This window comes from Salmo salar, unplaced genomic scaffold, assembly GCF_905237065.1.
Source record: "Salmo salar unplaced genomic scaffold, Ssal_v3.1, whole genome shotgun sequence".
NCBI classification, from domain to species: domain Eukaryota; kingdom Metazoa; phylum Chordata; class Actinopteri; order Salmoniformes; family Salmonidae; genus Salmo; species Salmo salar.
Window position 1 is genome coordinate 1 of NW_025550952.1, and position 15,000 is coordinate 15,000.

At 43.0% G+C, this 15,000-nt stretch overlaps 1 protein-coding gene across 2 annotated transcripts in view; it reads left to right on the forward strand.

The window, feature by feature from the left end:
* Positions 1-8,554: 8,554 nt before the first annotated feature.
* Positions 8,555-15,000, forward strand: part of LOC106569362 (alpha-N-acetylgalactosaminide alpha-2,6-sialyltransferase 3) — a 245,663-nt gene continuing 239,217 nt past the window's right edge. For both annotated transcript variants that reach the window (XM_045714198.1, XM_014140658.2), the window contains exon 1: positions 8,555-8,863. In XM_045714198.1, the coding sequence (XP_045570154.1) occupies positions 8,846-8,863 (18 nt within the window). In that variant the 5' untranslated portion in view covers positions 8,555-8,845. The remainder of the gene's footprint in view (positions 8,864-15,000) is intronic.

Here is a 15,000-nt window from a genome sequence, read left to right on the forward strand (position 1 = left end):
TCTCTGGTATAGAAACAGTATGGGACTCAGCCTGGATGTCTCTGGTATAGAAACTGTATGGGACTCAGCCTGGATGTCTCTGGTATAGAAACTGTATGGGACTCAGCCTGTATGTCTCTGGTATAGAAACTGTATGGGACTCAGCCTGTATGTCTCTGGTATAGAAACTGTATGGGACTCAGCCTGGATGTCTCTGGTATAGAAACTGTATGGGACTCAGCCTGGATGTCTCTGGTATAGAAACTGTATGGGACTCAGCCTGGATGTCTCTGGTATAGAAACTGTATGGGACTCCAGCCTGTATGTCTCTGGTATAGAAACTGTATGGGACTCAGCCTGGATGTCTCTGGTATAGAAACTGTATGGGACTCAGCCTGTATGTCTCTGGTATAGAAACTGTATATGACTCTGCCTGGATGTCTCTGGTATAGAAACTGTATGGGACTCAGCCTGTGATGTCTCTGGTATGAAACTGTATGGGACTCAGCCTGTATGTCTCTGGTATAGAAACTGTATGGGACTCAGCCTGTATGTCTCTGGTATTGAACTGTATGGGACTCCGCCTGGATGTCTCTGGTATTAAACTGTATGGGACTCAGCCATTATGTCTCTGGTATAGAAACTGTATGGGACTCAGCCTGGATGTCTCTGGTATAGAAACTGTATGGGACTCAGCCTGTATGTCTCTGGTATAGAAAATGTATGGGACTCAGCCTGGATGTCTCTGGTATTAAACTGTATGGGACTCAGCCTGGATGTCTCTGCTATTAAACTGTATGGGACTCAGCCTGGATATCTCTGGTATTGAACTGTATGGCACTCAGCCTGGATGTGTCTGGTATAGAAAGTGTATTTCTACTTCCTGTTCTCTCCATGTTGTCAGCTGGAGGCTGTCTGTTGTTCCATACAGAGGCAGTGTGTGTGTTTAATAAATATGTAATGCAAAGGAAGAGAAACATACGGAGAGAGCAGTGTAATACTGAAGAACAGGATTCCTTTTGGACAGCCAGGCATCCCTCTCTCCAGTCCACTGACGCCAATGAGACCAATGTTTCCCAATGAGACCAATGTTTCCCAATGTGACCAATGTTTCCCAATGAGACCAATGTTTCCCAATGAGACCAATGTTTCCCAATGAGACCAATGTTTCCCAACGAGACCAATGTTTCCCAATGTTTCCCAATGTGACCAATGTTTCCCAATGTGACCAATGTTTCCCAACGAGACCAATGTTTCCCAATGTGACCAATGTTTCCCAACGAGACCAATGTTTCCCAATGTTTCCCAATGTGACCAATGTTTCCCAATGTGACCAATGTTTCCCAATGAGACCAATGTTTCCCAATGAGACCAATGTTTCCCAATGAGACCAATGTTTCTCAATGAGACCAATGTTTCCCAATGTTTCCCAAAGAGACCAATGTTTCCCAGTGAGACCAATGTTTCCTAATGAGACCAATGAGACCAATGTTTCCCAATGAGACCAATGTTTCCCAATGTTTCCCAATGAGACCAATGTTTCCCAATGAGACCAATGTTTCCCAATGAGACCAATGTTTCCCAATGAGACCAATGTTTCCCAACGAGACCAATGTTTCCCAATGGTTCCCAATGTGACCAATGTTTCCCAATGTGACCAATGTTTCCCAACGAGACCAATGTTTCCCAATGTGACCAATGTTTCCCAACGAGACCAATGTTTCCCAATGTGTACCAATGTGACCAATGTTTCCCAATGTTTCCCAATGAGACCAATGTTTCCCAATGAGACCAATGTTTCCCAATGTGACCAATGTTTCCCAATGAGACCAATGTTTCCCAATGAGACCAATGTTTCCCAATGTTTCCCAATGAGACCAATGTTTCCCAACGAGACCAATGTTTCCCAATGGTTCCCAATGTGACCAATGTTTCCCAATGTGACCAATGTTTCCCAACGAGACCAATGTTTCCCAATGTGACCAATGTGACCAATGTTTCCCAACGAGACCAATGTTTCCCAATGAGACCAATGTGACCAATGTTTCCCAATGTGACCAATGTTTCCCAATGAGACCAATGTTTCCCAATGAGACCAATGTTTCCCAATTAGACCAATGTTTCCCAATGAGACCAATATTTCCCAATGTTTCCCAAAGAGACCAATGTTTCCCAGTGAGACCAATGTTTCGTAATGAGACCAATGTTTCCCAATGTTTCCCAATGAGACCAATGTTTCCCAATGAGACCAATGTTTCCCAATGTTTCCCAAAGAGACCAATATTTCCCAACCTCTCTCTGATCCAGTCTGTAATACCAACCTCTCCGTGATCCAGTCTGTAATACCAACCTCTCCCTGATCCAGTCTGTAATGCCAACCTCTCCCTGATCCAGTCTGTAATACCAAACTCTCCCTGATCCTGTCTGTAATACCAACCTCTCCCTGATCCAGTCTGTAATACCAACCTCTCCCTGATCCAGTCTGTAATAACAACCTCTCTCTGATCCTGTCTGTAATACCAACCTCTCCCTGATCCAGTCTGTAATACCAACCTCTCCCTGATCCAGTCTGTAATACCAACCTCTCCCTGATCCAGTCTGTAATACCAACCTCTCTCTGATCCAGTCTGTAATACCAACCTCTCCCTGATCCAGTCTGTAATACCAACCTCTCTCTGATGCAGTCTGTAATACCAACCTCTCTCTGATCCAGTCTGTAATACCAATCTCTCCCTGATCCAGTCTGTAATACCAACCTCTCCCTGATCCAGTCTGTAATACCAACCTCTCCCTGATCCAGTCTGTAATACCAACCTCTCTCTGATCCAGTCTGTAATACCAACCTCTCCCTGATCCAGTCTGTAATACCAACCTCTCCCTGATCCAGTCTGTAATACCAACCTCTCCCTGATCCAGTCTGTAATACCAACCTCTCCCTGATCCAGTCTGTAATACCAACCTCTCCCTGATCCAGTCTGTAATACCAACCTCTCTCTGATCCAGTCTGTAATACCAACCTCTCCCTGATCCAGTCTGTAATACCAACCTCTCCCTGATCCAGTCTGTAATACCAACCTCTCCCTGATCCAGTCTGTAATACCAACCTCTCTCTGATCCTGTCTGTAATACCAACCTCTCTCTGATCCAGTCTGAAATATGAACCTCTCTCTGATCCAGTCTGTAATACCAACCTCTCCATGATCCAGTCTGTAATACCACCTCTCCCTGATCCAGTCTGTAATACCAACCTCTCTCTGATCCAGTCTGTAATACCACCCTCTCCCTGATCCAGTTTGTAATACCAACCTCTCCCTGATCCAGTCTGTAATACCAACCTCTCTCTGATCCAGTCTGTAATACCAACCTCTCCCTGATCCAGTCTGTAATACCAACCTCTCTCTGATCCAGTCTGTAATACCAACCTCTCCCTGATCCAGTCTGTAATACCAACCTCTCTCTGATCCAGTCTGTAATACCAACCTCTCCCTGATCCAGTCTGTAATACCAACCTCTCTCTGATCCTGTCTGTAATACCAACCTCTCTCTGATCCTGTCTGTAATACCAACCTCTCTCTGATCCAGTCTGTAATACCAACCTCTCCCTGATCCAGTCTGTAATACCAACCTCTCTCTGATCCAGTCTGTAATACCAACCTCTCTCTGATCCAGTCTGTAATACCAACCTCTTTCTGATCCAGTCTGTAATACCAACCTCTCCCTGATCCAGTCTGTAATACCAACCTCTCCCTGATCCAGTCTGTAATACCAACCTCTCCCTGATCCAGTCTGTAATACCAACCTCTCCCTGATCCAGTCTGTAATACCAATCTCTCCCTGATCCAGTCTGTAATACCATCCTCTCCCTGATCCAGTCTGTAATACCAACCTCTCTCTGATCCAGTCTGTAATACCAACCTCTCTCTGATCCAGTCTGTAATACCAACCTCTCTCTGATCCAGTCTGTAATACCAACCTCTCCCTGATCCAGTCTGTAATACCAACCTCTCTCTGATCCAGTCTGTAATACCAATCTCTCCCAAATCCAGTCTGTAATACCAACCTCTCTCTGATCCAGTCTGTAATACCTACTTGTTTCAAGCAGACCACCATGGCCGCCATGCCCATGAACGCCAAGGTAACCTGCCTAAATTACAAACGACCCGTAGCACTTACATCTGTAGTCATGAAAGACTTTGAAAGGTTGATCATGGCTTACAAACACCATCATCCCAGAAACCCTGGACCCACTCCAATTGGCATTTAGTTGGAACTCAAGGAAGACGCTCAGTGAGGACTTTAATATTATTAAGTCAGAGTTACAAGCAGTCGAGAATGAACTTGCAAAGCATACTGCAATGGTTTGTACTGAACTGGATACAGTTAAGAAAAAAACGTCTCAGACATGAAACAAGTCTTGTCATCATGCCAGGAGGGCACGTTAAAAACCATGGTTAAGAAGCTCGAAACTGACGTGGCTAGCCTTAAGAAACAATGCATACATTTACAAGGTTATACGCAAAGATCCAATATCAGCGTCATGGGGTTGGCTGAGAAGTTGTACTTCATCGGTCTCAAAGTTATTGAAGGAAGCCCTCAAAAATGGATAAAGACATCCTTGTAGACCGCTCACATCGGGGCTCTCAAACAAGTGTCATGTCCTGACCAGTAAAAGGGGGTTATTTGTTATTGTAGTTTGGTCAGGACGTGGCAGGGGGTGTTTGTTTTGTGTGTTTTGGTGTTTTTGGTTTACGTTTTATGTTTTCTATTTCTATGTTTAAATCTAGTTTTCTATTCCTATGTTTGGGTTTTTGGTAGGACTTCCAATTAGAGGCAGCTGGTTGTCGTTGCATCTAATTGGAGGCCATATTTAGTTGAGGCTTGTTTCACTTGTGTTTTTGTGGGTGGTTATTTTCTGTATAGCCTGTGTGCCTTATGGAACTGTTTTTCGTCGTACGTTTATTTTGTTTAAGTGTTTTCATCAAATAAATTAAGTATGAGCACTTTACCCGCTGCGCCTTGGTCCTATCCTTACGACGCCTATGACAACAAGAAAGCCTGGCGGGAAAACTTAGCGTCATTGTGGCTAAACTACACTACTATCAGAATTGTATTGATGGTCTTCGACATGGCAGAGAATTTGTCCCACTTCGATGCAACAGAGCACCCTTCTCTATCTCCCCAGACTACGCCCCTCCCCCCCAGCGTCGCTTGTGACCGTGTCGCTTTTAGCGATGTCAAGGGTCTGCTCCGTGGACGGACCGACGTTCGTATGGTGTGGCTTTTCCTGCCAGGCTCCGTATAACATACAACGGCACCGAGAAAGGAATCCAAGACCCCCGATAAGTGGATGTCCTTCGAAAAAGGCCAACATTCTACCGAGGTCGGACGAAGCAAACGGCTGAACGTTGACCTATTTGCGATTCGGGTAATGGATGATGGTGTCTTTACCACTACAGACTCAGTCTCGCTTTTGTAGATACTGTATTGCATTGCCAGCGGTATCAGTTGATGTTGTTATTGTTATGTAACGTTAGTGAACGTTGCTGGTACCATTGGTTGATGTTGTTATTATTAGGTAACGTTAGTGAACGTTGCTGGTACCATTGGTTGATGTTGTTATTATTAGGTAACGTTAGTGAACGTTGCTGGTACCATTGGTTGTTATTGTTATGTAACGTTAGTGAACGTTGCTGGTACCATTGGTTGATGTTGTTATTATTAGGTAACGTTAGTGAACGTTGCTGGTACCATTGGTTGATGTTGTTATTATTAGGTAACGTTAGTGAACGTTGCTGGTACCATTGGTTGTTATTATTAGGTAACGTTAGTGAACGTTGCTGGTACCATTGGTTGATGTTGTTATTATTAGGTAACGTTAGTGAACGTTGCTGGTACCATTGGTTGATATTGTTAGGTAACGTTAGTGAACGTTGCTGGTACCATTGGTTGATGTTGTTATTATTAGGTAACGTTAGTGAACGTTGCTGGTACCATTGGTTGATATTGTTAGGTAACGTTAGTGAACGTTGCTGGTACCATTGGTTGTTATTGTTATTATTATGTAACGTTAGTGAACGTTGCTGGTAACGTTAGTGAACGTTGCTGGTAACGTTAGTGAACGTTGCTGGTACCATTGGTTGATATTGTTAGCTAACGTTAGTGAACGTTGCTGGTACCATTGGTTGTTATTGTTATTATTATGTAACGTTAGTGAACGTTGCTGGTAACGTTAGTGAACGTTGCTGGTAACGTTAGTGAACGTTGCTGGTACCATTGGTTGATGTTATTATTAGGTAACGTTAGTGCTTTAGTTCTGGTAAGTCAATTCTCCTTTTGTTGTAAGTTTTATTTTATTACCATCAAGCTGCGTATCTCTATTTGTCGATGGTACCCATATCCAGGGTAGATAAAGCACAGGTCTATTATTAGGTCATGTAATTTCTTTAAAGACGTTGCTGCCAGTGGTATTGCTGTAAAATGCAATTGATAAAATGTTTTATACTTTCTTTCAAAAACAGCCTTGTTTTGGGTTGTAAAATAAAAATTTCTTATTTATTTGTGATGCTCAACTTGTTTTAAATCATTCACTTTTTCAGCAGGGCTCTCGACTCGATAGGTTCAGTGTTTATAGCCATGTTATTACCTTGTAAACCTGCACATTGACTTTGTCCCGGTAGTACAAAGGACCCGTCAGTCAGCGTTTCACTGTTAGTCTACACCTGTTGTTTACCAAGGACCCGTCAGTCAGCATTTCACTGTTAGTCTACACCTGTTGTTTACAAAGGACCCGTCAGTCAGTGTTTCACTGTTAGTCTACACCTGTTGTTTACCAAGACCCGTCAGTCAGCATTTCACTGTTAGTCTACACCTGTTGTTTATCAAGGACCCGTCAGTCAGCATTTCACTGTTAGTCTACACCTGTTGTTTACCAAGGACCCGTCAGTCAGCATCCAAGGACCCGTCAGTCAGCATCCAAGGACCCGTCAGTCAGCATTTCACTGTTAGTCTACACCTGTTGTTTACCAAGGACCCGTCAGTCAGCATCCAAGGACCCGTCAGAAAGCATTTCACTGGTAGTCTACACCTGTTGTTTATCAAGGACCCGTCAGTCAGCATTTCACTGTTAGTCTACACCTGTTGTTTATCAAGGACCCGTCAGTCAGCATTTCACTGTTAGTCTACACCTGTTGTTTACCAAGGACCCGTCAGTCAGCATTTCACTGGTAGTCCACACCTGTTGTTTACTATGCATGTGACAAATACAATTTGATTTGATAAAATGTGATTTGATTACAGGTGATTACAGGTGGTTACAGGTGGTTAGAGGTGGTTACAGGTGGTTAGAGGTGGTTACAGGTGATTACAGGTGGTTAGAGGTGGTTACAGGTGGTTACAGGTGGTTACAGGTGATTACAGGTGGTTACAGGTGATTACAGGTGATTACAGGTGATTACAGGTGGTTACAGGTGGTTACAGGTGGTTCCAGGTGATTACAGGTGGTTACAGGTGGTTACAGGTGTTTACAGGTGATTACAGGTGATTACAGGAGGGTATAATTACAATAAAACCAGAAGGCTTTATAACTTTGACTGGGACTTTAGGGAGCTCCTATCAAGTTGTGGTATTTTTCCAGTGATGAGTTTGTTACAATGACCTTCAGGGCAGCAGGTAGCCCGTCAGTAAGAGAACAGGTGCTCGCTTGTTCGAATACCCGAGCCGAAAAATGTGTCAATGTGCCCTTGAGCAAGGCACTCACAACAAAATGTGGAATAAGTCAAGGGTTATGAATACTTTCTAAAAGGCTCTTTAACCCAAATTGCTAGTAGGCTGGGACCCTACTCTCTGAGGGTAATGGAAGACCCTGGCTGTGACACTACTCTCTGAGGGTAATGGCAGACCCTGGCTGTGACCCTACTCTCTGAGGGTAATGGAAGACCCTGGTTGGGACCCTACCCTCTGAGGGTAATGGAAGACCCTGGCTGTGACCCTACTCTCTGAGGGTAATGGAAGACCCTGGCTGGGACCCTACTCTCTGAGGGTAATGGAAGACCCTGGCTGTGACCCTACTCTCTGAGGGTAATGGAAGACCCTGGCTGGGACCCTACTCTCTGAGGGTAATGGAAGACCCTGGCTGGGACCCTACTCTCTGAGGGTAGAATTAGGATATGCAAAAAAACACGTTTCCAACTCACACATGCGTATCGATACACACTTGTACATATGTGAAATAGGACAATTATAAGCACCCATCAAAATTATTATTATTATTATTATTATTATTTTAATGCTACACAGCCTGTGTGATGTGATTCAGAAGTAATTTGGGCAATACCCCCTCCCACCCAAAACTGCAGATAAAACTCTATTAAACGAATACTTCGTGGTTTTTCTAGGTCTCATAAAATTAGAAAAAAAATACCTTCAGTTCAAAGTTTGTCCATCCTATTCTCTTTATATATTATCTTATATGCAGCACAGCAGACCGCTACACAGCGCTGCGGTTGTCTCCATGCATGAAGGAATCAAGAATCAGACACCAGCGGGTCACATGATCACCAGGAGGCGGTGCGATCGCGTCTATCCGCCAGTAGCAGCGCACGTCAATCCAACACTAGAGGCTCCATGGAGAATGCGGAGATAACTCGAATAACGGTACGCTACAATATTTATGTGGGAGAAATTATCTTCGTTTGATTAAACAAAACCGAATATGCGTTGTCGCGCGTATCAATAAACCGCACATAAAACAACAACAACAACAAGAACAACAACAACAAGAAACGGCAGAACAGTGTTTTTTTCGTCTCGCCACGAAATCCCAACAGCTCCAGCCAAGACAGAACCATTGTCTGAATAAACGTTTAGGATGGCCTGGATAGGCAAGGTAAGACGGATTCTCTCGTTAAACAACTGCTAAATTGATCAACAGACGGTATTATTAACTATGATGTTATTCTAAAATGAGGATAAATTGACTGGGAAGTGTGACAGTAGTGATCTGAATATTAGACCTCGCTCTGTATTCTGTTGGACGCTCATGTTCTTCTGTTCGCTGTGTAACTGTTTCCCTTCTCTGCCCTCTTTTTTTTTTTTTTTTTGTTGTTGTTGGCTACCAATTGTGGTTGACTGATGGGTTATTAAACGTTCAATCGGTTACAATGTAACTGGAAACATTATTGCAGAGGCCTACAGGATGCAAAGTATCCAACGATAACCTTTGGATCTGGTTTGTATCCACATGCGTGGTTCATTTGGATTCCCCTTAGCCTATGTTTAGAGAACAGAGTCTACGATGTGTGCAAATAATTATTTAGTATTGCTTCCATTACCTAAAGTTAAATTGAGTCTCAAATTTATTACCATGACATGGGCCACTGTGGTAAACAATTTGAGCTCGAATTCACGTTTTTAAATAGATTTATCATCAATTGAAATGCCCCGGCAGTGACTCCAAATAACCTATTATATTTGTATTGTCAAACAACTTATTTTTTCTGCCTGAAACTCACATGATAATATAAACACACACACACACACACACACACACACAGTCCGGGTAACCTTTAATGAACTATTTAGCAGTCTTATGGTTGGGGGTAGAAGCTGTCTCGGAGCCTGTTGGTCCGAGAGCCGATGCCAGAAGGTAACAGAGTGAATAGTCTGTGACTTGGATGCCTGGAGTCTTTGGCAATTTTTCATGGCCTTCCTCTGACACTGCCTGGTATAGAGGTCCTGGATGTCAGGGAGCTCGGGCCCCAGTGATGTACTGGGCTGTTCGCACCACCCTCCCTAGCATCTTGAGGTCGAGGGCGGTGCATTTGCCATACCAAGTAATTCAGCCAGTCAAGATGCTCTCGATGGTGTAGCTGTATAACTTTTTTGTGGATCCTAGGGCCCATGCCATATATTTTAAGCTTTCAGAGGGGCACGAGGTGCTGTCGTGCCTTCTTCACGACTGCGTTGGTGTGTGTGGACCATGTTAAGTCCTTAGTGGTGTAGACGCCAAGGAACTTGAAGCTCTCGACCCGCTCCACTACAGCCCTGTCGATGTGGATGGGGGCATGCTCTCTCCTCTTTCTCCTATAATCCACGATAGTTTACTGACATTGAGGGAGAGGTTGTTGTCCTGCCAACACACTGCAAGGTCTCTGGCCTTCTCATCGCTGTCTGTGATCAGGCCTACCACCGCATTGTCGTCTGCAAACTTGATGATGGTGTTGGAGTGCGTGGCTACGCTGTCATGGGTGAGAAGGGGAAGGGGACTAAGCACACGCACCCCTGAGGGTCCCTCCGTGTTGAGGGGTCGGTACCCTCAGCACCCCCTTACTTCCTACGGCTAATGTTGTATTCCTCAACACGAGTATAAAAGGCATTTCACTCGTTTGGGGAGTTCTACATCACTGGGCATCTCTCGGCTGGGTTTCCCTTTGTAATCTGCTATCGTCTGCAAAGCCCTGTCACATTTATTATTTTATTATTTATTTATTTCACCTTTATTTAACCAGGTAGGCTAGTTGAGAACAAGTCCTTTATTTAACCAGGTAGGCTAGTTGAGAACAAGTCCTTTATTTAACCAGGTAGGCTAGTTGAGAACAAGTTCTCAATTACAATTGCGACCTGGCCAAGATAAAGCAAAGCAGTTCCACACATACAACAACACAGAGTTACACACGGAGTAAAACAAACCTACAGTCAATAATACAGTAGAAAAATAAGTCTATATACAATGTGAGCAAATGAGGTGAGATAAGGGAGGTAAAGGCAATAAATAGGTCATGGTGGCGAAGTACATACAATATAGCAATTAAAACACTGGAATGTTAGATTTGCAGTGGAAGAAAGTGCAAAGTAGAAATAGAAATAATGGGGTGCAAAGGAGCTAAATAAATAAATAAATACAGTTGGAGAAGAGGTAGTTGTATGGGCTAAATTATAGATGGGCTATGTACAGGTGCAGTGATCTGTGAGCTGCTCTGAGAGCTGGTGCTTAAAGCTAGTGAGGGAGATAAGTGTTTCCAGTTTCAGAGATTTTTGTAGTTCGTTCCAGTCATTGGCAGCAGAGAACTGGAAGGAAAGGCGGCCAAAGGAGGAATTGGCTTTGGGGATGACCAGTGAAATATACCTGCTGGAGCACGTGCTACAGGTGGGTGCTGCTATGGTGACCAGTGAGCGGAGATAAGGGGGGACTTTACCTAGCAGGGTCTTGTAGATGACCTGGAGCCAGTGGGTTTGGCGACGAGTGTGAAGCGAGGGCCAGCCAACGAGAGCGTACAGGTCGCAGTGGTGGGTAGTATATGGGGCTTTGGTGACAAAACGGATGGCACTGTGATAGACGGCATCCAATTTGCTGAGTAGAGTGTTGGAGGCTATTTTGTAAATGACATCGCCAAAGTCGAGGATGATCGGCAGGATAGTCAGTTTTACGAGGGTATGTTTGGCAGCATGAGTGAAGGATGCTTTTTTTGCGAAATAGGAAGCCGACTAGATTTAACTTTGGATTGGAGATGCTTGATGTGAGTCTGGAAGGAGAGCTTACAGTCTAACCTGACACCTAGGTATTTGTAGTTGTCCACATATTCTAAGTCAGAACCGTCCAGAACCGATGCTGGACGGGCGGGCAGGTGCAGGCAGCGATCGGTTGAAGAGCATGCATTTAGTTTTACTTGTATTTAAGAGCAGTTGGAGGCCACGGAAGGAGAGTTGTATGGCATTGAAGCTCGTCTGGAGGGTTGGGTCCAGTGTCCAAAGAAGGGCCAGAAGTATACAGGATGGTGTCGTCTGCGTAGAGGTGGATCAGAGACTCACCAGCAGCGAGAGCGACATACATACGATGAGCATCAGAGCCGGTGTAATAGGATTCCACCTTCCTCTTATATTGTTCTTTTTAGATTGTTTTAGGTCTGTGTAAGCAGTAGCTCTAGGTGAATTCCATGGAAACAGAATTATGCTTTGACTCAGTTTCTTTTTACTTTAAAATGTATAGTAAGTCAAACAAAAACCATTGATTTCAAAGTTTAACCAACCATGTAACTCTATGCTCAAGGACGACCTTTAACAATTCACACTGAACTAGTATTTTACAAAAAACACATTTAGTGGAAGAACTGTGCAGATGCAAACTTTGGTAACGGAATTACAGTAAAATCTCCCTCAGGTTTTTATGCGATCACGTTTTTCCGAAAACTCTTAAATATCTGCTCTGAATTAAGACACAAAGATTAGAGTTCAGTACAGTGTAGTTCAGTAGAGTATATTACAATATACCGACAGTGTCACCAGCAAAGCACCCCCACACCATCACACCTCCTCCTCCATGCTTCACGGTGGGAACCACACATGCGGCGATCGTCCATTCACCTACTCTGCGTTGGAACCAAAAATCTCACATTTGGACTCATCAGACCAAAGGACAGATTTCCAACGGTCTAATGTCCATTGCTTGTATTTCTTGGCCCAAGCAAGTCTGTTCTTCTTATTGGTGTCCTTTAGTAGTGGTTTCTTTGCAGCAATTCCAGCATGAAGGCCTGATTCACAGAGTCTCCTCTAAACAGTTGATGTTGAGATGTGCCTTGAACTCTGTGAAGCATTTATTTGGGCTGCAATTTCTGAAGCTGGTAACTCTAATGAACTTATCCTCTGCAGTAGAGGTAAATCTTGGTCTTCCTTTCCTGTGGCGGTCCTCATGAGAGCCAGTTTCATCATAGAGCTTGATGGTTTTTGTGACTGCACTTGAAGAAACGTTCAAAGTTTTTGAACATTTCTGCATTAACGTACCTTCATGTCTTAAAGTAATGATGGACTGTCGTTTCTCTTTGCTTATTTGAGCTGTTCTTGACATAATATGGACTTGGTCTTTTACCAAATAGGGCTATCTTCTGTATACCACCCCTACCTTGTCACAACACAACTGATTGGCTCAAACGCATTAAGAAGGAAAGAAATTCCTTCACTTAACAAGGCACACCTGTTAATTGAAATGCATTCCAGGTGACTACCTCATGAAATATATAGATGTACTATTGTAAAGTGGTTGTTCCACTGGATATCATAAGGTGAATGCACCAATTTGTAAGTCGCTCTGGATAAGAGCGTCTGCTAAATGACGTAAATGTAAATGTAAATGTGAATCTGGTTGAGAGAATGCCAAGAGTGTGCAAAGCTGTCATCAAAGCAAAGGGTGGTTACTTTGAAGAAACTCAAATATAAAACATACTTTGATTTGTTTAACATTTTTTTGGTTACTACATGATTCCAAATGTGTTATTTCATAGTTTTGATGTCTTCACTATTATTCAACAATGTAGAAAAACCCTTGAATGAGTAGTTGTGTCCAAACTTTTGACTGGTACTGTACGTCTATGATCGGTTTAAAATTTTGGTCCGGTCCGTCTGTGATGGACGCTAACATCAAGGCCAGGGTGGACTGAATAAATATCAACTGCTTTTTCGGTCGGTGTTCAGTGGGTGAGGATGTTGGATTACAGTAAATGGAAAGAGAGGGGGGCTCATGGGTAGGTGTCAGTAAGAGCTGGGAGACATTAACTGAGGAAAGAGAGAGAGGAAGAGAGAGAGGGAAGAGAGAGGGGGAGGGGCTGCTGAATATAACAGCATGCCAGTGGAAGGGAGGACAGTAGAAAAGGGAAAGTGGATACCTAGTCAGTTGTACAACTGAATGAGTTCGACCGAATAGCAGCAACTGTGGTTTATAATGATTGTGATTTTGTAGCCAATTCAGTCGTAGTAATTCCATTACAGATTTTTAGGTCATTCTGTTAACAATTTGGAAAACATAATTATGTGTTTTGATCACTTAATAATTCATCAACAAAACTGATATCAGTAAAAATCACTCTTAACTAATTGGTAAGGTCTACCACTACTAGTTAACCTCTATGGGCTAGGTGGGACGCTAGCGTGCCACCCGTGGTGCACTTCATCAACAGCAGGTGCATTTCAAGAGCGGCAAATTTGAATCCAAATAAATGTCAAAATTCAAATTTTTCAAACATACAACTATTTTACACCCTTTGAAAGATAAACATCTCCTTAATCTAACCACGTTTTACGATTTCAAAAAGGTTTTACGGCGAAAGCATAAATTTAGAGTATGTTAGGACAGTACATTTACAAGAGTTGTGTGTAATGTTTTGTCAATTCAAAGACAGGGTCACCAAAACCATAAAACCAGCTAAAATGATGCACTAACCTTTTACAATCTCCATCAGATGACACTCCTAGGACATTATGTTAGACAATGCATGCATTTTTAGTTCTATCAAGTTCATATTTATATCCAAAAACAGCGTTTTACTATGGCATTGATGTTGAGGAAATCGTTTCCTCCAATAACCGGCAGTCAAGTCAGCGTCACAAATTAAATAATTAAAATTAGAAAACATTGGTAAAATATTATATTGTCATTTAAAGAATTATAGATTTACATCTCTTGAACGCAATCAACTTGCCAGATTTAAAAATAACCTTACTGGGAAATCACACTTTGCAATAATCTGAGCACTGCGCCCAGAAAAATACGCGTTGCGATACAGACTAGACGTCATGTTGGGGAGATCTAAAATCGAAAATACTATGTAAATAATCCATTACCTTTGATTCTCTTCATCAGATGTCACTTCCAGGTATCACAGGTCCATAACGAATGTAGTTTTGTTCAAAAAAGCTCATCATTTATGTCCAAAAATCTCCGTCTTGTTAGCACATGATCTAAGCCAGCCGGACTTCTCGTCATGAACGAGGGGAAAAAATATATTTACGTTCGTTCAAACATGTCAAACGTTGTATAGCATAAATCATTAGGGCCTTTTTTAACCAGAACATGAATAATATTCAAGGTGGACGAATGCATACTCTTTTATAACGTATTGGAACGAGGGTACCCAACATGAACTCGCGCGCCAGGTGTCTAATGGGACATCATCGTTCCATGGCTCTTGTTCGGTCAGATCTCCCTCCAGAAGACTCAAAACACTTTGTAAAGGCTGGTGACATCTAGTGGAAGCA